We start from the raw sequence: 22,941 nt of genomic DNA on the forward strand, positions 1-22,941 counted from the left end.
GGGAAATTGAGTTTTTGTGGAAAAAAAGGTTAGTAAAAAATCTTCAATTATTTTTTCCGCGTACCTATTTTTTTCTCAACAGTCCTTAACAATACCTACAACTTTGCCGAAGATACCAAATTGATCAGAAAATTCGATCAAAAGTTACAGCTGTTTGAATATTTACGTATCAGTTTTGTATGGACAGCTGCCAAAATTGTATGGAGACTTGTATGGGTGAACCAATGACACGAAATACTTTTTTTGTAAAATTGTCTGGGGAATCGATTCCCACAATCGGTTTTTTAAAATGTAGACTTTTAGACCACTTTTCATAAAAAAAGTTTAAGAAAATGATTTTTGTATTTTTTTAGGAGAGACATATCATCCTGCATTTTTCGTGAGTCTTTTTGACACATCTTAGGCTATTTCCACAAAAATTTTGAATGAAAAAAATCGTGACATCACCTTCAAATTTAACTTTTAAACTTAAAAATTGAAAAATCTCGTGGAAGTGGCGTGTATTTTTCTTTTAATGTATTTTTTCAGAACTCCCGTCCAATTTCCTACAAGTTTGTCTTTGACCACTTTTTGATACGATGCAACGGCTTTGAGTTACAGTAATATTTAAATTACAAAATACAAACATATTTAAATTACTTACATCCTTCTCAAATGTCATTTTCGATTACAATTGGCTCTATATACACAAAAATGGCTTATATAGGCCTAGGATAACATGTCTAATAAGTTTCATTGAAATCGGAGAGGGTCGGGTACAAAAGTATCAGAAAAGTTCCTAATTTGAGCTTGAATTGCTCCCTACAAAATTGGTTTTCTTAGCAAAACCTGGAACTTTTTATTTACCTAACCTCAACTTTTTTTTTATTGGGTGACCTGTTCAGGGAGCACGAATCCATCATACATTGACGAAACTGAAACGTTCACTGAAATAAGTTCAAAAATGTCACGTTATGTTACATTTCAAAAAAAAAAAAAAATGAAATCCTATCAATGCTACTGGTCAACGGTACTTTGACTTTTCTTTACCAAGCACAATATGCTTTGTATTTGATTTTTAGTCGTATTTTATACTTTGCAAACAAAAACCTTCAGCCTTTCTATGACATTTTTCAATGTTTCAAAAAACATGCGTGAGAACAAAAAGATGTTTTTTTCATTATTTTATTTTAAATTTCAACCCTTGCCCAACCCTCACACTCTACTCCTTGGCTCCAGCACCACCATGTGCTTGTGCAGCATGTCCAGCGTCACGCTCGAAGCGAACCTCAGCTCCTCGAACCGCAGCTCCGTCTTGAGCCTAAAGTTCCGCAAAATGTGAATCAGCATCACCTTGGTGTTGATCATGGCGTACTTCCAGCCGATACAGTTCCGATAGCCGGAACTGAACGGCACAAATGCAAACGGGTGCCGTCCCTCGGTCCGTTCCGGCGCAAAGTTCTCCGGATCAAACTGGTGCGCGTTCGGTCCCCAGATGTCCTGCCGGCGGTGCAGCTCGAAGAAGTTGAGCGAGAGCGACGTTCCTTTGGGGATTCGGTGGCCGTCCAGCTCGATGTCGGCGGTGTTCTGACGACCCACGAGCGGTCCCATCGGAGCGATTCGCATGCTTTCCTTCAGGAATTGGTCCATGAAGGGAAGGTCTTTGAGGGTGTCTGGGGTGATGGCGGGGCCGCCTGGTGGATGGAACGTGTCGATTTCCTCCATGAGACGATCCTGGTGGTGGGGGAACATGGCCAGGAAGAGGCAGGTGTAGGCGACGGTGAACCCGGACGTGTCACTGCCCTGTGTAATGATAAGGTTGGGTTGAAGGTTTGAGGATTTGGGATTGTGAGGAACTACGAACCGCTATGATGATCGTGAGGATCTGCTCGCAGATATTCTCGTCGCTAAGCTGGCCGTCGCTGTCCGCCATGGTGAGCAGCTGATCGATGAAGATTCTCGACGTACGGATGCCTTCCTCGGACTCCACCTCGGGTGAGGTTCCCTTGAGCACCTCTTGACGCTCTTTGATGATCTTGAAACAAATTGATATAGGTTAGTTGGTCATATGGTCAAAGAATTAGGGAGCATACTTTCAAGGAGAATTCCGTGACAAACTTTCGAGCACGTTCCTCATCGGCGTAATCCTGGGTAAAGCTGTAGATAAGATCCGAGAAGAGCAGTCCGTTGAACATTCGCTTTCCAACGATGACGAACAATCTGCAAGAAAATTTGCTTCAGAACACATCATCAACACTCCCCTCACCTGACCTCACATTCTCAAACACTCCAGGAACTTTTCATTCTCGTCCCGAACGAGTACACTCGCACCCAGGGTAGTCGCCAGGACCATCTCCAGCGCACATCGCCGCGTGTACTCCGCAATATCCAGCGCAACCCCCTTGGGACAACTCTTTAACCGATCAACCATCATCTGGGCGCACTTTTCAAACAGTGGAACAAAGTCGTTCAGGGTTTTCACGTTGAACGTCGGGTTCAGCATCTTGCGGGCGGGCTTCCAGAAATCGTCTGCAACAGCGGAAACAGAACGTTACTACGCGTTACACGCACTACAAACCAAGCATCACAAACACTCCGCGGAGAAGATGCCCAGCTTCAGCTTCAGAAATCGGTAGAACACGGGTCGATCGCAGCAGTTCGGGTCACACAGCACCTTCGAGATCAGATCCGGATGCAGCACCATGACGAACGGACTCGGGCCGGCCCAGGCCAGCTGGAGTCGGTTCTTGGCGCGGAACGCCCGGTTGAACAGCTCGAACCGGTCCACCTTGGACTTGCCGGTGAACATGAGCACATTGCCGATCAACGGGTAGCATTTCGGGACCGTCGGAAGGTTGTTGGTGATCCAGCTGAAGCGCACCTTGTTCGCGTAGTCCAAGAACAGGAGCAGTAACAACACTGCGAGCACCACCAGTAGAACGAACATCTTGAGTCACGACCCGGCAACTGAAGCAATTTTTGCGTAAACAGCAAGCTTAAGTAGCACGTACTAAGACGATATCAAGTATTTTGGCAACATTTCTATCAAATGTGAGAACGTTCAGCATGTACACTAGAGTGTTTTCAAAACACTCCAAAGTACTAACAGCGTTTTACCGTTGATGAATTTGCCAAGCAATCCATTAGCGCAGGCAACTCCTGAAGTTGTTTCAGTCAAAACTCATTGAATTACCTAGCGTTCCAGTTGGAAAATTCGCAAGAAAACGCCACCTCCCACCCCATTACGAGCAGCGTCCTAGACATTAAACCCCGTAATTTAGCAGCAAATCCAATTTTCCTACCTTTGTCCCCTCACCGTAATGGCATCCAGCCCACTTCGACCCCCTCCTCCGGGTGGTGCTGCTATGTCGGGGGAACCACTTTTCGGTTACCACAAGCCAGGACTAACTTTTAATTTGATTTTATCAGGGGCGGGATATTTCCGACCGTGGCCAGGAAAATCGCGGGAATTGGTCGAACGGAGGATAAAAACGGGTTCTATTAATGGACCTTGATTGGAATAGTGTTTTTCGATACATTGTATAATTTGGCTAGTTGTGTGAACGATTTAAGGAGGAGTAAAATTTTCTAAAACTTTTTTAAGCTGAAATAAAAATTACATTAAACTTTTCAAAAGCTAAAGTTTACCCTTCTATTAGGAGTCTACTGAAACGAAATGCGCATTTTGGTCGAAAGTATAGGTTTTACGTAACAAGGACACTGCCTCAGCGTGATACGAACGATGATGGTTTCACCGTTAAGGCGCAACAACATGCCCTTGAAGCAGCCGATTAGTGGCAGTAACGATTCAGGTATTTTTAAAGGTTTTCAAGGAATAATAGTTTTTAATAGTTTTTTTAAGAGAAAAAAAAACAATTGGAAGAGAAATATTTTTGCCTGTTTAAAAAAAAAATTATTGCTCGCGGTCAAGGTGATTTTTCTAATAAAATTTAGAAATATATAATAAATGAAACTACGAGCCATGATTTTAAAATTTAAATGAAACAAGTGTTTTAAAATGCATTATTTACCTGTCCAGTGGCTTTGCAGTGATCAGTTTTGAAAATTTCGAAATATGTACAGACATTTTTTGACTCAAAAAAGTTTTTGCATTCAGGAACTTCATGAAAATTCAAAATATTTTCAAAAGAGCCAAAACATCCTAAATATGATTGTCAATACAGAAAAATGCGGTTTTGATTATTTCCAGCTAATAAGACTTCTGAGTAATTCTCTACGAAATCGGTCTTTTTTCTTCAATTTTATTTTTTTTATATTTTAAACCGACTGAAACTTTTTTGGTGCCTTCGGTATGCCCAAAGAAGCCATTTTGCATCATTAGTTTGTCCATATAATTTTCCATACAAATTTGGCAGCTGTCCATACAAAAATGATGTATGAAAATTCAAAAATCTGTATCTTTTGAAGGAATTTTTTGATCGATTTGGTGTCTTCGGCAAAGTTGTAGGTATGAATACGGACCACACTGGAAAATATGAAACAAGGTAAAAAAAATTGGGGTTTTTTTTTATTTAACTTATGGTCACTAAAACTTGATTTGCAAAAAAAAAAAACACTCCACTCATTTTCCATTCCATCCATTTTCAGGTAACTTTTTTGAAAATAGTCGCATGAAAAACAATTTTTAAAATAAGTGCACATGTTTGCCCACCTTTGAAAAAAATATTCTTGAAAAGCTGAGTAGAGATGGGCAAAAAAAGAGCGAACCGCTCAAAGAGCCGGTTCACTGAAAAGAGCGAACGAACCGTGGCTCACAAAAAAAGAACCGCGGTTCTTTTTTAAACTCCGGTTTTGTGAAAGAACCGTTTCAATATGGCATGATTTTTGTTATAAATATAATTTATTGTATTTCCGAAAAATGTAACATTAAATTTGTTTTTGAGAATTGAAAATGCAATTTCAAAAATGTCAATGCTTATAAAAATTAATCCCAAAAGTATACGATTTTCTAAACAAAATTAAATAAACTTTTCAGTGTGCAACTGATAGTTCATTAAAGTAAAAAACGTTCAAATTTTAATGAAAATAGAAATCTTATCCACTGAAAACAAATTAAAAAGCATTTCGGTTTAAAAAAAGTTCATCAATACTTCGATATTTTGAAAACTAATGAAACTAATGGGGATGTGCAAAATGCATTTTTAAACTCTTTTTTCATTAAAATGTCTTGCTATTATCTTTTTTGCGACTTTGGCCAGAGTTGAGGGACATAAACTTCAAAAAATATTTGGTATGGCCAAATTTATAAAAGTCCAATGTGAAATAACTTATAAAATCACACGATTCTTGAAAAAAACGTATTCATTTAAATTTTGAAAAAAGAGCGAAAGAGCCGGTTCAAAGAGCGGCTCTTTTTTAAGAGCGAACGAAAATGAGCGGCTCCTAAAAAAGAGCGGTTTTGCCCACCTCTAAAGCTGAGAAAATTCTCTTTATTTTGTTTTCTTGAAAAGGTTTAAAAACAGGAAAATTGATGTTTTCTAAGTCTCACCCAAAAAATCCATCATTTTCTAATGTCGATATCTCAGCAACTAATGGTCCGATTTTCAATGTTAAAGTATGAAATATTTGTGAAATTTTCCGATCTTTTCGAAAACAATATTTTAAAAAAATCAAGTCCAGACTAACATTTCAAAAGGGCCAAACATTCAATATTACGCACTTTTAAAATAAATGTCTTGTTTTAAAAATTTTGAAAATATTTTTTTCGAAAAGATCGGAAAATTTCACGAATGTTTCATATTTTAACATTGTAAATCGGACCATAAGTTGCTGAGATATCGACACTTAAAACGGTGGGTTGTTTGGGTGAGACTTAGAAAACATCAATTTTCGTGTTTTTAAACCTTTGCATTGCAATATCTCAGTAACTAAGGGTCGTATCAACAATGTTCAAGAAAACATTTCAATTTTTTTAAAATATCAGTATTGATTCAAAAATTCATAGCTCGCTGAAAGATTTTTTGCACAACCTGGAAATTTCTGAAAAGTTGGCATTTCATGTCCTCTAACATATCAAAAAATAAAAAAACAGTGTTTGTTGCAAATCAAGTTTTAGTGACAAAAAGTTAAATAAAAAATCACCATTTTTTACCGTGTACCCTGTACAACTTTGCCGAAGACACCAAATCGACCCACTAACTTGGACTTCGCACTAAATTATTGCTATCGACCGCACTATCGCGTTTTGCCAAACTGCCTTGGGAAAATCTAAATTTTCTAAAAAAATGACCAAAGTGCTCGCTTGTTTTTCAGCTGCCAATCGCACTTTTAAAGTGCGAATGACTAGTTTGGTGGAAACTGCGACTGGCAGTGTAAACAAACAACAACTGTTTGCCTAGTTTTTCGAATTCTTGTTGTCAAAAGTGCGAGAGAAAATTGCGGGCAAAATCCAAGTTACAGTGCAAGGATCAATACAGATGGACAGCTGCCAAATTTGTATGGAAAATTAGATGGACAAACTAATGATGCAAAATGGCTTCTTTGGGCAAAAAAAAAAAAAAACGAATGACCGAAATCTGAGAGAACTGCTCTACTAAGCAACTCCGTTAAATCAACAATTACTGCCTAAACATTATGGCGATTGGCGAAAAATACAGTCCAGACCCGATTATCCAAAGCCTCGGCTGTCCGAAGTTTCGATTATCTAAAGTTTTGTATTGGACTTCGGATAACCGAATCACGAACAAAAAAACGTTTTTTTTTTATTTTCATGTTTTTAACATCAAATTTAAGTTCTGCGACCACATTTTGGTCGAATTTGAATACAGTTCAGACTCGATTATCCAAAGACCTTGGCAAAATTTTACTTCGGATAATCGAATCAGGAAAAAAAATCGTTCTCTTATTTTTGATTGTTGAGCTTTCGTTAAACTACTCTTAAGTGATTTAAAATTTTTAAATCCAAGATGGTGGTTAAAATGGCAGTAGTATTTTTTTTTTTTTGAAAAATACATTTTTAATTTTAAAGGCATTCAACCATTAAAACTTTATCAAAATGAGGTCGCAGAACTCGAATTTGATGTTAAAAGTAAGAAAACAAAAAAAATATGAATACTTTTTTTTTATTGTTCGTGATTTGAATATCCGAAGTCCTATACAGACCTTGGGATAATCGAAATTCAGATCAACGAAACTTCAGATAATCGAGGCTTTGGATAATCGAGTCTAGTTGAATATTGAATAACATAACGCATTATTTACAATATTTCGTCACGGAATATTGGCCACCATCTTGGATTCCAAATTTGGAATCAGCGTAGTTAAGGACCCAAGTAACATTTTTTTCCAGGAGTTCTACAAGAGCTCTTCAAGATAGCTACAGCATAAAAGTTTGGACCGCGGTAGGATACAATTCTCTTCAAAACTTCTTCAGGAGTTTGGAAGAGTACTTGAAGGGAGTTTTATCCTACCGCGGTCCAAACTGCTATGCTGTAGCTATCTTGAAGAGCTCTTGTAGAACTCCTGGAAAAAATGTTTCTTGGGGAGTCATATTTAAGCTCGACAATAAAAAAATTAAAACAAAATGGTGATTTGATTATCCGATGTGAAATTTTTCTGAATCCTTCGGATAATCGAGTCTGGACAGGAATTGTGAAATCCTAAAGGAGTGTTACCCTAATTGGTGAAAGCAGTTAAAGTCATTATGTGCAGAAAAAAAATCACAGCGCAAAGGAAAACTGTTCCGAATTCGTGGATTTCATGGCTGATGGCAGTTCTTCCAAATTTTCACATTTAATGGTAAATTATGAAGACTAATCGCAATATCTCGTGAAAATCAATTAAAAAACTAATATTAGTTCATATTATTATTCTCTGTTATTTTTAAAGCATTGCGTTGGACGAATTCAAATTGTTAAAATTTAGTCTGAATGGTTGACTTTTTTTGAAAATTTAAATGATGTTCGTGGCGATTCGCAACCTCTCGAAAAAAAAAAGTTTTATTGAGCAGTTTTCAAATGTTGAAGCATCATTCAAAGGATTTGACCAAAAGTTTGAAAGAATTTTCCTATAATTTAAAGAAGGATTTCAAATTTAAAATTAAAAAAATGGTATCTCAGAATTTTCTCGATATTTAATTTCACTCTCCAAAGCATTGGAATAGCTGTGCGAAACTTTTGAAAGCAGCGATGACTATTTTTCTTCAAAAGGCTGCCAGAAAACTCGTCATGAAATTGTGATATTCATAAAGCGTTATTTAAAAAAATCATGTTGAAAAATTAACAAAAGGCCCACTTATTTCTCTCAACAATAGTTCAAGAATCATAAAAGTGCTATCGAACACCTCTCTTTCCTCTTACTGCCAAAGTTATTTTTATACCCACTCCATTATTGCTCAGAGGGTCAAAAAAAAAAAGAACGCAAGAGTGATAAAGCGTTCGATCGATTTCTGTTGCATGACCCCAAAAGCGTTCGAGGGGCGCCAGTTAGATAGAGTTCTAAAACAAAAGCTCACCCATAAAGCGATCTGTTAGCGGTGAAAGGAAATAAGCCGAACCGAACCGCATTTTCGTTTGTGGTGATATTGTTTGCTAGGGCAATTTATATGTTCTTTTGCGGGGTTGATCCAAAAATAGTCCTCCCCCCCAATAATCGAGCAGCAAAAAGGGCATCAAAAAGGACTAAGCCAAAACGGTCTAATGGTGCACAAAGAAGGGCAATAACTAGGAGATGTTATCACCGGGATAAAAACAGAAGAATAATTAAATTTGGGCCACCGAGTGTGGGTGTACATGGCGTTTACCTATTGTGTAACGTAATGGAGCTACAGAAAATTAGTAAGCTTTGAAGTTCAATTTAATTTGTGTCTTTTAATTGAAATACGCAACTTTTGCTACCCTAACATCGCTGAAATTTTCAAGTTATCACAGTTTAAGTTAAAAATCGATTTTTTGCAGTTTTCGTCATTTTTCCATTTGCGAAAACCCCAGTTTTCATTTTTGAAAAATGCATCGAAGAAAATTGAAAACATAACTTCACAATTTTTTAATATGTTATGTAAAATTTTCCCGAGGAATCAGGTAAAAATATTTTCAGACATAGGCTCTTTGGTCCGGAGACCTTCAAAACAGCATTTTAAGTTTTCATACGACCTTTTCAAATGTAAAGCTAGATTTTTTTTAGCCAAACTAATCACTTTTCTTTTGCGTCTAGGACAGCTTGAATCGGATTGAATGACACGGAGATATGATTTTTTGAAAAAAAAGTGATTTTTGCGAAAAATTAAGAAAATGGCAATTTTTCGGACCACCCTAATACGGCGTAGGTTTCTTTGTCGAATCATGCTGTTTTCGTGGGGAATTGCTGTATAACGGAATTTTGTCATACATTTCGAATGCAAAAAAAAAAAAATTGAAAATGCTCAAATTTTCACAAAACTATGTATCAAACGATCGGAATTTTGTTATGCATTTCGAATGTAATGAAAACATTTTTTGAAAATACTCAAAATTTTCAGTAAACTACGTATTTTCCAAAAAAAATGCTCAAAATATCAAGTTTTTTAAATATGGTTATTAAACGATCGGAATTTTGTAATGCATTTCGGATGTAATAAAAACATTTTTTTGAAAATACTCAAAATTTTCCCAAAACTACGTTTTTTCCAAAAAATGCTCAACATATAAGGTTTTTTATATATGGTTATTAAACGATCGGAGTTTTGTCATACATTTCGAATGTAATAAACACATTTTTTGAAAAATCTCAAAAAAATCACAAAACTACGTATTTTCAAAAAAAATACTCAAAATATCAGTTTTTTTTAATATGGGTATTAAACGATCGGAATTTTATCATAAATTTCAAATGTAATTAAAATATTTTTTTTCTAATTTAAAATTTCCACAAAACAACGTATTTTTGAAAAAAGTTTTTCCAACATGGGATCAAACGATCGGGATTTTTTCAAACATTTCGAATTTAAAGACAACATTTTTTAGAAAATATTCAAAATTTTCTCAAGACTACGTATTTAAAAAAAATACTTTTATTTCAGTTTTCACAGTATGGGTATCAAATGATCGGGATTTTTTTTAATACATTTCGAATGTTAAGACAACAATTTTTGAAAATACTTAAATTTTTAACAAAAAATTTGAGTATTTTTTCGAAATTACGAAGTTTTGTGAAAATTGACATTCGAAATGAATGAAAAAATTCCGATCATTTGATACGCATATGGTGAAAAACTGAAATTTTGAGTATTTTTTTTAAATACGTAGTTTTCTGAAAAAAAGAGTATTTTCAACAAATGTTGTTATTACATTTGAACAGTATGAAAAAAACCGATTACTTGATACTCATATCGTAAAAAAACTAAAATGTTGAGCATTCTTTCGAAAATGCGAAGAAAAAAAATGCATTTTCAAAATACAGGAAAAATGCGAACTTTTGTGAAAATTTTCATGTAATGAATAGCTGCCATGCTAAGAGGAACAAAAAAGGGCGATGCAGATCAACCGTGAGGTCCTGCAGCTAGAAATCGAATCCGAGAGCGATACAAAATAAATGCAAGAAACAAAAATGAGTTCGCAAAAACAAGACTGCGCGACACTTATCAATCGATTAGGAAATATCATTAAAAAACCATAACAAGTTGGAGGAAAGAAGGGAAGAACTATTTAAATCAGCTATACTTTTTTACAACATTTAAGTTTGATCTGAAAATGATTTTTTTTTCAAGAGATGTAATTTGTGTTTAAAGTTATTTTATGTAAAAAATATACTTACATACACAACATCCAAACAATATTTTCAATGTATTTCGGATTTAAATAACTCGATTCGGGTTTGTGCTTTTGGTTGTAACATTGTTTACTTTTATTTCCTCAATAAATTTACTGACTGTATATCTTGTAATTATCTTGTGTTCTTTTCTCATTAAATACAATAAAACTAATGATACAAAAATTAAAACCTAGTAATCCTCATTCTGACTGACCGCATGCGATTGGTATCGGAATTTCGTTTTTTTATTTTTTGTTGAGAGGGATCTCACGATAGTGATCTTTTTGGTGGTTTGCTCAATTTGGTTGTTAAAATTGGGATACACAATTCCGATGTCCTGATCTAATCCGCACGCACTATAATTTTTGGTTGGATAACGAATCATACAATTTTCCCAGACTATTTCACCGAAACTAAATCGTTTGTCTTTGTTTGTTCTAAAGAGGGTTTCTTTTTTCCGCCAGCGCTCAACTAACCCGTTATTCACTAAGCAATTGTTTTCATAATTTTATAAACTTGTGATATTTCCGTTGCTGTCCGAGGAGGTTTGCTTTGTATTGTTCTCTCGTTTTTGTAGTTTTTTTTCCTGAAGCAAGTTTCGGGGCTGTGAGGTGCGCGGTATTGTTTTTGTTTTTACTTTTTGTCACTAACAAACATGTATATGCTGAGGTTATTAGGGATGAGCGGCTTCAAACTCGGCCGCTTATACTGTGGTGATGTGTGGCTTATTGCACCCACTGCTGCTTATAACGGGGGATCAAGCTTACTTAGTAAGCGTGGTTGGCGATGAATAAGCTGCCAGTTCCAGCGGCACCGACGACACCGCCGCCGTACTTGCCGAGGGAAGCCTCACCGTTGGCCTGGAAGGGGAGAAGAAAAAAATCGTGATGTTTGTTAGGAATTTGTGTTTTAAAGATTTTGTTTTGAAATATCTATTTAATACGCAGGTATACTTTGTCATCGATTCGAGAAAACATAAAAAAGATATAGATGTGTATGAATCAAACTAGTTTATCATTTGAGCAATTCTCTACCAAAACCGGAAATGGATTTTATTTGTATTTTTTGATTAGGCTCAAACCTTGAGGGAGTCTTCCCTATGACCAAAGAAGCTATTTTGTGTCATTGGTTCACCCATAGAAGTCTCCATACAATCTTGGCTGCTGTCCATACAAAAATGGTACATAAATATTCAAACAGCTATAACTTTTGAGTGAATTTTATGATCAATTTGGTGTCTTGGGCAAAGTTGTAGGTATTGATGAGGACTATTGAGAAAAAATAGGTACACGGAGAAAAAGTTGCAGATTTTTTAATCAACTTTTTTTCACAAGAATTCAATTTCCCAAAATAAATATTTTTTTTATTTTTGAGACTTTTTGATATGTTTTAGGGGACAATAACCCGAAAAGAAACAGGAAAATTGATGTTTTCTAAGTCTCACCCAAACAACGCACCATTTTCTAATGTCGATATCTCCGCAACTAATGGTCCGATTTTCGATGTTAAAACATGACACATTCGTGAGATTTTCCGATCTTTTCGAAAAAAATATTTTGAAAAAATAAATAAATCAAGACTAACATTTTATAAGGGCAAAACATTAAATATTATTGTAAACACAGTTGATTTAAACTTTAAAAGCGTTTAAATCACACGTAAAATCATGTTTTTACGTATAATTTGTTGCAAATTTACATCAAATTGCATTTAAATTTAAATGTTTAATGACGTGCAAAAGTGTTACATCATGAATCATGTAACATTCGGAAATATTTTTTGTGTGTTTTTACCCAATTAAATTCAATAAATTTGTCCCTCAGCTCTGGCCGGGGTCGAGGGGGGAAAATGAAAAAATATAATAATTGAAATAACAAAGTTTCAACATTTGCATGCAAAAAATGTTTTAAAGTGCATTGTCTGCCATCATTAATTTTCTAAAAATGTAAAATGTGACGAAAACTGAAAATATTGTTTAATAAACTTTTTGCGATACTAAACATTGAAAAATTTCAAAAATTCAAAAGGTTTTTTAACTATCCCAAACATGCTAAAATCGATTCTAAATGCAGGGGAATGCATTTAAAATTAATTCCAGCTTATTACACTTAAGTTTCCAATAAAATTTTGAAGTTTTTTTAAGTTACTTCTGATTTAACGAGCTGACAAAAACTTGAAATAAAATTTGTTCCAGCCTAAACATGACGTTTTCAAGGAAAATCAAGGAAATGCTGCTCTGCAATTTTTTTCAATTTACCAAATTACTGCACAAAAATGAACCAGCATGACATTGTGTCAATAATGCCATATTGAAAGAACTGAAAGAATTTAAGATCTTGAACAAATGTGTCGCAACTTTTATAATATTTTGTAATGCATTTATTGGTTAATGTATGATAAATGTTGATTTTGGTTTATTTGTTAAACCATTGCACTTTATAAATATTTTTTTCAAATTCCCAAATTAAAATCAGACAAATCAAAGAAAAAATAATTGGTAAAAATTTAAATGTTTAATGAAAAGCTTGTACAATTGGTTGTTAACTATTTAAAAGTCATTGAATAATCAGGAATTTAATCCAATTTAAACGATGAACAAAATCGGTTATTTATCTTCCATTGCATCACTAAACAAAATTCTCTTTAAAAAAATCATGGATTGATTTCATATGAAAATGTTATCACTTTAAATAAACATGATGTTATGTGTGATTTCACATATTTCTTATAAATTTAGGTCAAATGACATCGAAAAATATGTAATATTTATGCAATTTTATTTTCCCTTTTTTGTGATTGATGAATTTTGGTAAAATTTGTTCAATGATTTACGTCTGTTTGTCTGTGATTTTTGTTTTGTGGAATTATGTGATGGATTTTTTTCTATATAATATAAAAATGTATTCAAAAACGAAAGTTAAAGCCAGATTTGCCAATGCAAATTTTCTACATGATTTGGATATTTGGACCACAGATCGAAAAAAGTCGTAAAACTTCAGGAAATCAGTCCAGACAACCCAGCTGGAGGAGTAGCAGTTGGAAGAAGGATTTTAAAATTTGGATGATGGCTCAAAGGAGAAAAGTAGGCCGAAACGTTAAAAACGTTTCAAAATTGTGTTCTTTATTCACCGAAAAATATCAATTTAAGCAAGGAAAATCAAAATGATTATATTTTGGTATTTTCAAAACTATAGGAGCTATCGATATTTTCTAAAAAATCCTCCAACGTACTATCTTCAAAGCGATTTACCACAAAATTTGCCTATATTTACAATCAAGTTAATGTAGTATTGGGTCCGTTAGTTTGTCAATTTTCTAATAAGAAGACAACAACTTTATTTTATATTTGACAACAAAAAAAACTTTTCTCTTATTGAGAGTTTAGAAAATTGGTCATTAATCAATTATTATTTTTTGTTTCGAGCGAGATCAATTTATAAATCACTGATTCCAAAATAAGAAAAACTCCAGCAAATGCTAAATCAATTAAATTTTTTTTTTCTTTTTTTTTTCAAACAGCAAAAATGTCCCCATTCATCCCCATTCCGGCTGTCAACTTATTCCTGCCCGGAGGGTTCCGACAACCGTTGAAAAGAGATACAATAATCCGTAAATTCGCCATCCTTTTGTGTATGCTCGGAAAAGTTTCACCACTTCCCTTACCCTTCCGGAGGAAAATCGGAACACTTCACGGGGGAAAAAAAGTTCGCGCCAGAGCGTCGACCGAGCCCCACCCACAGCCTCCTTCGATCCCAACTCGTCACCGTCGTGCTTACTTGTCATAAATGCATTTATGACCAAATTGAACGCCATTTTGTGCAGCTCACAATGCCTCCCCTTTTGACCTTTACAGATCCCTAAAATTCGATTTCAATCCTGAGATATTCAATTAAAAAGCGAAAAAACTCCGTACATGGTTGTCCCAAGGGTCCTGATTGCTCCAAAACGACTCATTCACTCGCTACCACCAATTGAAAGCGACAAAAGCCTGCTCTGACCGTTTCCTACTGTTTGTCGCTTCCGAACCAATCATTACAGAATACTTTCTTTTTGCTCTCCCTCTCACTTCAATCGAGTAGTACAGCGAATGGTTCAGAGAGACCGATTGCGTTATATCGCTCAGTCACTGAGTCGAAATCTTTTGCGATCGGCTTTGTTTAAATTATTTATAAAACTGGTTAAAATCTATGTTATCAAAAGTGTTTTGTAATTTTGTTGATAACACAACATCAAAGACACATTTACAAGCAATTTCCATCATGCCAAATACAAATTTACGGCAAACTGTAGTAGTGCAGGCCAAAAGAGCGCCGAGCTGGTGTGTTGTTAGATTCTCTCCTCTCTGAATGTATTCGTGTGTGACTCGGGTCAACGGATGGAGTGGGCAAAGAAATTCACGAAGTATTTGTGTCGCTGGGAGAAGCGATTGAGCAAATCGTTGGCAGCCTGAGCGAAGTGTTCACTTGCGAATGGTTGCGAGCTCCAGTCGGCAAAGATTCGCTCGTGCGATGAGTGAGTGATTTCTGATCTTTGAACCTAAAATCAGGACCCTTGGTTGTCACTTTTAGTAGGGATTTTAGGTCAGAACGCGTTTGACACAAGTACGAGCTCGACTACTGTAAATATGTTCCAAACTTACCGGCACCCTCAGCAAACGTCAAAACCAAACAAATTGCTGCCGGATCTTTTTTCTGATTCCGATCCGGCAGCAGTTTTGTATGGTATCACGTTTGCGGAGTGTACCAAAAAAATGTAAACAAATCACATCGGCAAATAACTCGGGACTACCGCAACCAAATTTAACCAAACTTCGGGGCAATGCACAGAATGTCACCCAAAAACAAAAAACGTAGTTGTTATTGTTTACATTACGTGCTCTCTTTTTGTTTTTTTTTTCAAATGTCAAACATTAAAACGCGTTTTTCTCGGAACGCCAAAATGCGACAATATAGCACGACAGTGTCGAACTTCTTTGGACGATGTTTGTGTGGCGAGCACATATTTCCACAAAAGAAAGTCACTTGCATGCAACCACCCACATACAAACACACAAGAGCGTTTGGTTGCTCATAACCGGTCAGATTGATGGGTTGTTTTTCCGGTTGAAGGGAGTGGCCAGAGATGACGTGATTGAGATTGTACCATTTATGTTCTGATTTTCCGTTCAATGATCAGAAATCGTCAGCGCGTAATTACAATGTAAGCAAAAACGAGAGCACACAAGGTAAACAATAACAAACACGTTTTGTTTGGCTGACCGTTAAGTGGAATGTGCCGAAGTTTGGTTGAATTTGGTTGCCAGAGTCCCGAGTTATGATTGAAAATGTTTACAGTAGTCGGGCAAGTACGTGTGTCAAACGTGTTCTGACCTGAAATCCCTTTGGTCATTTGTCGCACTTGCAGCAATTCCCGGAGTTTTTCGGTTTTTGTTGAATATCTCGGATTGAGGATCTGAGAAAGTCAAAACGTCAAACTCAATTTGGCCCAAAAACGACATGCGGCAGTGAAGCACTCTACCGCTTAATTTCAGGACGACCCCTTCGAGAAGGAAGAGCAGGACTTCCCGGAAAGGAATAACAACTCCTCCCACGACCACGTCCCGTGACCTTCGGAGCGTTCAATCCCTCAGCTCCTCAGTTATGAGGACGGATTTGCAATCTATTGTCTCAAGAGAAGATTAGCTTTTCTTCCTTCTTGGCTGAAAAGTCGGTCGAAACAATTCAATTAAATTTATCGGAGTGTAAAACACCCCTCTCCGCCCCGGGATGCGTCTGTTTATCCACGAAGCGAGACCGATGCGGTGGGTGTTGGATCAAAACAACTTTACGAGTTCCGGAGTGGGAACCGTTTAGCGAAGCTCTCTCGCTCTGCTGTTATTATTGATTGGGAGGGACCGTGTTGGGCCAGATGGCAGCCCCAGGGCAAGGTCAATGGCAGACTGGCGAAAAACACGATAGTTTACACAAAGTGGCCGATATTTTATGGGTTCGCTCCAAGATTCCTCTGACCAATGTTTCGGTCGTAAACAAAGCCATTACCAGCGCTGGGTAAACAGCTTGCGATGCTGCGCTGGACAAAACAGCTGACTAGCGATACGCACCGGGGAACGCTACAATTGCGTGGGAATCATCAGCTTCCTGAAGCGCAAAATTTGCATTCAACGACATCGCAAAAACATCGCACAATCAAAACCCCGCTCACCAATGGTCAATTTTCCTGGAAAAGGGGGTTTGCATACGTAACGAAGTCAAAGCTACTCCTCTCTCTCGGGTGTTCCGTTGCCCGATAATCAGCTTACTTATGATCCTGGCCACGATTTGGCTGTGCGGACGGTGGTCATCCTTTCGGTTGATCCCACAGCCAGAGCAGCCGGCAGGATTTTGCATAATATCAACTTTAGCATATTGGTTCCGACGGGCAGAGACTGACCGACCACAGTGGGGACACAAGAATGGAGATTTGGATGTGATTTGAATACATTGTCCTCGGGGGCTTAGGCAGCTATTTTTAAGCTGGTCAACATTGAAGGTTCTTTGGGGGTCCTAGAGCTTGAAGGGTTACTTCCACTTTAAAATTTCTATTAAAGCTCATGGAAAGTTGAAAATTTTAGACATTTCAAAATGGCAATTCAACCTCCAACCTCCAGCAGTCAAAACCAGCTGGACCAGATTGACAATTGCGATTAGAATTGTAATTACTCTCACTGTGTGTACTGCAAGCAATCCCCTATTCCTCGCAATCAAAATTGAACCTCAGCTCATCGTGAGACTTTCATTGTTTGCTATCCAGGGTCAGACTTGGGGGATTTCCCTCCCAATAGTATCTATTCAGTGCATCTCCTCGACCCGCATCATAATCATCACGTGATTCATTGTTCAGTTCGAGCAAAACGTTGGATTCACCGAACTGGAGGCCAATTCGGACCGGGAACTGGAGTAGTCCTGCATTTCTGGGCCAGTTGGGAGAGTCAATTTTTATCAGGTCATGAAATATTACGTTGCTTTCATGCCCACATTGACTCAAATTGCTGACCGCAAATTTGCAAATTGCATAATACCTCACTCAAGTTTGTGGGCACCTCCATTAGAACAAGAAGTTAACCAGCTTGTAGTCAAAACAACGGTCCCAAGAACACACACTTGAGAGGTGTTAACACATCTCTCGAACGGTCTCAAACCCACACGCCCACAAGTCCACAGCTGGCCACTTCTGGTGCCAAGTACCATTGAGCGAACCCGCCTCCAGTTTGTTCTACCTCTTAACGAGCGTGTCTTAGGTTGGCGTTGTCTTGTTTGCCTTTCAACACACCACTCACTAATAAGGAGGGGGCTCCGATTGGTCTCCCCCACAAGCTCCCCAGATCTTGAACCTCGCTCCGGTTCTAAACTAATCGGCAAATACCACAAATATCAACTAACAACAACAACCTGAACTGTGTCGAGTGGTAATTTGTGCTTATCAGCTGACTAAGCCTGTCCTGAACCATTTCTCCTTCTAGCCAGTTTTGATTACATAAAGCTCCCCCACGCTCACCCTGGAACATTATCCAGTTTCCGGTGGGATTAGACCTTAATCGGGGTGGAAAAGCCAACGACGGGAAACAGCAAACAAATTGACAATGAGTGGAGGAGATGTAGCGAGAGGCTAGACAGCTGTCCGTGTATCGGGTGGGTCACGTGCGGGTACTGCAAGAACTGGATTTGACGCAAAACGCTAACGTTGCCAGGATTGACAAGATTTCAATTTATTTTCAAATTTCTATGGTGTGGCTAGTCCAAGTTTTTTTTTATAATCAATATAGAAATCAAATTTCTCACTCTAAAGTGGTTTTGAAAGTAGCAATGTAACTAACTGATTTAAGATCAAATGTTTGCAAATCAAATTATTTCATTTTAATTAATCATAACTATGACCTTTGCTTATTTCATTTCAAATTTTTGTCTCTCTCTTCTTCAAAATTTCCTCAAAAAGTATGTGGGTAAAAATCATGTACGAAAATTTAAATTTTCATTGAACAAACTTGTAAAATACTCAGAATACATTGTAAAACGCTTGTTTATGCATTTTTAATCAATCAATTTTCAATGTTAAAACAGCGGACCATTAGTTACTGTGATATTGACATTAGAAAATACAGGGTTATTCGGTTGAGACTTCAATTTTCATTTTTCTTTTTCTTTAAACAGCTGTATCACAGAAATCAGAGGTCCAATCTTCAATGTCACTTAGACAATTTCAGAACTTAAAAAATAATTTAGAAATGGTCACTCATCGTAACTATTTTTGAAAATCGAAAACTGAAAATATATCGTTAAAATCAAACTTTTGGTGAATGTATTTTGAAAACAGAGCCCTTTATCAACAAAACCGGTACTTTTCGATTGCAAATTCAATTTAACATAAAAGATTTTCCAAAAAATCACTATTTTTTTCAAAAATTTATAAATAATGGTAATTTAAAAAAATCAGCAAAAAAAACTTCCGTGAACCTTTTTTTTGTAATAGTCCTCAATAATACTTACAACTTTGCCGAAGACACCGAATCGATCCGAAAATTCACTCAAAAGTTACAACTGTTTAAATATTCACGAACCATTTTTGTATGGACAGCTGCCAAAATTGTATGGAGACTTGTATGGGTGAACCAAAGACAAAAAAAAATAACTTTTTTGTTATAGGGAAGGCCCCCACAAAGTTTGAGCCAAATAAAAAAATACAAATAATATCCATTCCCGGTTTTGGTAGATTGTTGCTCATTAGGTTCCCTTTTTATTAAATACATGTTAAATTGATTTTAATTAATTCTCAGAATTTTGCTTTAATTTCCTTTGAAAAGGATTATTTCATTAAAATAAAGAGTTCTATTTTCATTTACTTCGATTTATAAGTATCGTTAACCAAGGGCGCTTTGATAGCCGGGGGTGACATTTATAAGCTGAAGATTTGTCAATAATCGTTTGTCACTCAGGTTTAAAAAAAATCAGCGTAACTCTTTGCTGGAGCACATTTGAATTGTTTTTTTGATGAAACAAATTTTAATGGTGTTAAAATATCAAACATTTTAAATATTATTTTTAAGGGAAAATTTGCAATTGAAAATGATTACATTTTATGTTTGAAGGAGTGTACATTTTTCAAGTAACAAACATTTAAGGTAAACAGATTTTGTAAACATGTTGTTCTAGGCCTACACAGAAAAAAATATGTGAATTTACTCGACACGGATAAAATGAATCACATGTAAACTCAAATGATGTAAACTTGAGATTCGACGTAAACGGTTGAATCATACGTAAAATCATGTTTTTACGTATAATTTGTTGCAAATTTACATCAAATTGCATGTAAATTTAAATGTTTGATGACGTGCAAAAGTGTTACATCATAAATGATGTAACATTCGGAAATATTTTTTGTGTGTATGAAAGCCATTTTTGTGTATATGAAGCCAATAACATTCGATAATGACATTTGAGAAGGGCGTAAGTGTTTTAAATATTTTTGTGTTTCGTAATTTAAATATTGCTGTATCTCGAAGCCGTTGCATCGTATCAAAAAGTGGTCAAAGACAAACTTGTAGGAAATTTGACGGGCTTTCCGAAAAAATGCACTGAAATAAAAAAACACTCCACTTTTATGATTTTTCTTTAATTTTTAAATTTAAAAGTCAAATTTGAAGGTGAGCCCACGATTTTTTTTCGTTCAAATTTTTTGTAAAAATAGCCTAAGATGTTACAAAAAGACTCACGAAAAATGCAGGACGGAGCAACTCACCTAAAAAATACCAAAATCATTTACTGAAACTGTTTTTTTGATAAGTGCTCTAAACGTCAAAATTTGCAAAAATCGAACACGAGAGTCGATTTTCCTGACAATTTTAAATAAAAGTCTCCATATTGACCATTGTCCTAAGTCCAATCCTTGTGAAGTTACAGCGGTTTTAAAAATAAAAATGTTGAAAAACTAGGGTCTTTGATGGATTTTGGCAATTTCTATATGACAGACTTGATTTTTCAGTCTCGAAAATATTTTTACCGGAAAGCTCGTCCAATTTCCTATAAGTTTGTCTTTGACCCAAGGGAATGGTGTAAAGAGAGGAATCACAAATCCGTATAAATAATTTCAAGATTTTTCAGGTGTAAACCGAAAACGTGATCAAAAATTAAAGTGGAAGAATAAGACTTTTAACTGCTTATTTAATTGTCGGTGTACAAGACGCCGCACTTTTTAATCATTTTCTGACGTCCATGCAATTTTGTAGTCCAAACCCAGTCATTAAATTGGAAATATAAAATTCTTTTTCAAATTTTCTTTTCTTGATTTGTGTGCACCTACGTCGAAGACCAAGATTGTTTACTTTTTGCTCTTTGGTCTGACAGTCTTGGTCTGACAGATTTGGTCTGTCAGCTTTATCATGGATTTTGGTCTGGTCTAGGCGAGGGATAGGACACAGCACCTTCCTGCTTTGACCCCATTTCAGTTGGATGCATGGGCTTGCAGAGCTTTTTCTTTTCAGTGTATTTTTTTCGGAAAGCCCGTCAAATTTCCTACAAGTTTGTCTTTGACCACTTTTTGATACGAAGCAACGGTTTCGAGATACAGCAATAATTAAATTACGAAACACAACAATATTTAAATCACTTACGCCCATCTCAAATGTCATTATCGAGTGTAACTGGCTCCATATACACAAACATGGCTTTTATAGGCCTAGGATAACATGTCTACAAATTTTAATTGAAATCGGAGAGGGTCGGGTACAACCGATTCCCTATTTGACATGGAATTGCTCATTAATGAAAAGTACTCAAGGCAGTTAAATATTTCCAAAAAGCTAAGAAAACTTCCAGCTTTCTTATTTAAACATAAAACATAAAACTGCTTAAACTTATTTTAGACATTTATATAAGACAGATGTTTTTTGTGAAAAAAGCCTGAAAAGTCAAGGTTGATTAACAAAATATCACTTAAATTGCCTTTAAATATCATGTTGATAAGTTTACAATAAATAATTTTGCAAGTCTTTTTTCATTATGAATATTTGTTCATTTAAAAAGTCCGCACTAGATACCGTCCAGATTTGATTATCTGATAAAAAAAAGCCATAGTTTCAGCTTTTGCATGGAAAAAGTGTTTTAACAACTCCACCGGTTCATACAACCCTTGGAAAAAAAAAGTTGAAAATGTCTTTTTAATATAAGTTAAGGTAGACGCATCTGTTTTGGAACTACCTTGTTATATGTGATTCTTGACATTCTTCCGGATCGAATGCAACAAGAATCATCCAAATCGGTTGAGTTTTCGCCGAGAACCAGCCGGTTGAAGTTGCATTTCCAACTTTTTTGACGCCGTTTGTGCTACAAGTGTTAACATGCATTTTACACTATTTCAGTTGTTTTGCAATCATTAATTTTCAAAAAATGAAAACAAAAATATTAGCGAAAAAAAAAAACTTAAAATCGAAAGTTTTCAAAAATTCAAATGATTTTTTAATCAACTCAAACATGCTAAAGGTGATTCTAAACGCAGATAAACGCATTTTAAATTGAGTTTAGCTGATTGTACTTAAATTTCCATTGAATTTTGGACTTTTTTCAATTTTGTTTGACTGCTGGTTTTTCAGACAAAAACTTGACATAAAATTTGTACTAGCCTTAAGGTAATTTTTTGTAACCAAATGTATGATTTTCTCGTAAAATCCTGAAAAGAGTCAAGTTTAAAATTCCAAGCATTTTGAAGAATATATGGTTATCAAGTCAATCTTTGCAAATTATATTTAGATAACAAACACCTATAAAAATCAACCAGCACCAATCCTACCGACTCACGAACTATTTCCCGAAAATATCATCCATCTCTCAAAGTTCATCGTTCCAATAACTATAATGGTTCCACGAACAAATCAAATCAAACGATTGCAATGGATGCAATTGCCAGGCAGAACACCGAACCAAAAACTATTTGTTTACTCAATAACCCAGCATTCACTGTGTGCATTTTTGTAGAAATATTTCATATTTGTGAACTATAACGGGCTCAGCAACTGTGCTGAACTCGGATGAGCTGTGAACTTGACCAGTCAGTCAGTCAGGCCATCTGTATCGAGCGTGTGGAAGTCGCCATCTGGCGTTGCTCTTTTGGTGGGATTAATTAAAATTACTCGGACGCCGTTTTGATGGCGAAATGAATCAGCTGTTGAAATGGGCGATGGGAGGA

General features: G+C 36.0%; 2 protein-coding genes across 2 annotated transcripts in view; both read right to left on the reverse strand.

The window, feature by feature from the left end:
- Positions 1-1,156: 1,156 nt before the first annotated feature.
- On the reverse strand, positions 1,157-2,973 carry LOC120421237 (cytochrome P450 4C1-like). The gene is made up of 5 exons (XM_039584436.2): positions 2,572-2,973; positions 2,256-2,508; positions 2,073-2,199; positions 1,844-2,014; positions 1,157-1,782 (listed from the first exon to the last, which is right to left on the reverse strand). The coding sequence occupies exons 1-5, from the start codon at positions 2,924-2,926 to the stop codon at positions 1,195-1,197; spliced, it is 1,494 nt and encodes a 497-aa protein (XP_039440370.1). The 5' UTR covers positions 2,927-2,973; the 3' UTR covers positions 1,157-1,194.
- An 8,370-nt stretch (positions 2,974-11,343) lies between these two features.
- Positions 11,344-22,941, reverse strand: part of LOC120421236 (fructose-bisphosphate aldolase) — a 31,104-nt gene continuing 19,506 nt past the window's right edge. The window contains exon 5 of the mRNA XM_039584435.2: positions 11,344-11,585. Within this exon, the coding sequence (XP_039440369.1) occupies positions 11,493-11,585 (93 nt within the window). The 3' untranslated portion in view covers positions 11,344-11,492. The remainder of the gene's footprint in view (positions 11,586-22,941) is intronic.

This window comes from Culex pipiens, chromosome 3 (genome assembly GCF_016801865.2).
Source record: "Culex pipiens pallens isolate TS chromosome 3, TS_CPP_V2, whole genome shotgun sequence".
Lineage (NCBI taxonomy): Eukaryota > Metazoa > Arthropoda > Insecta > Diptera > Culicidae > Culex > Culex pipiens.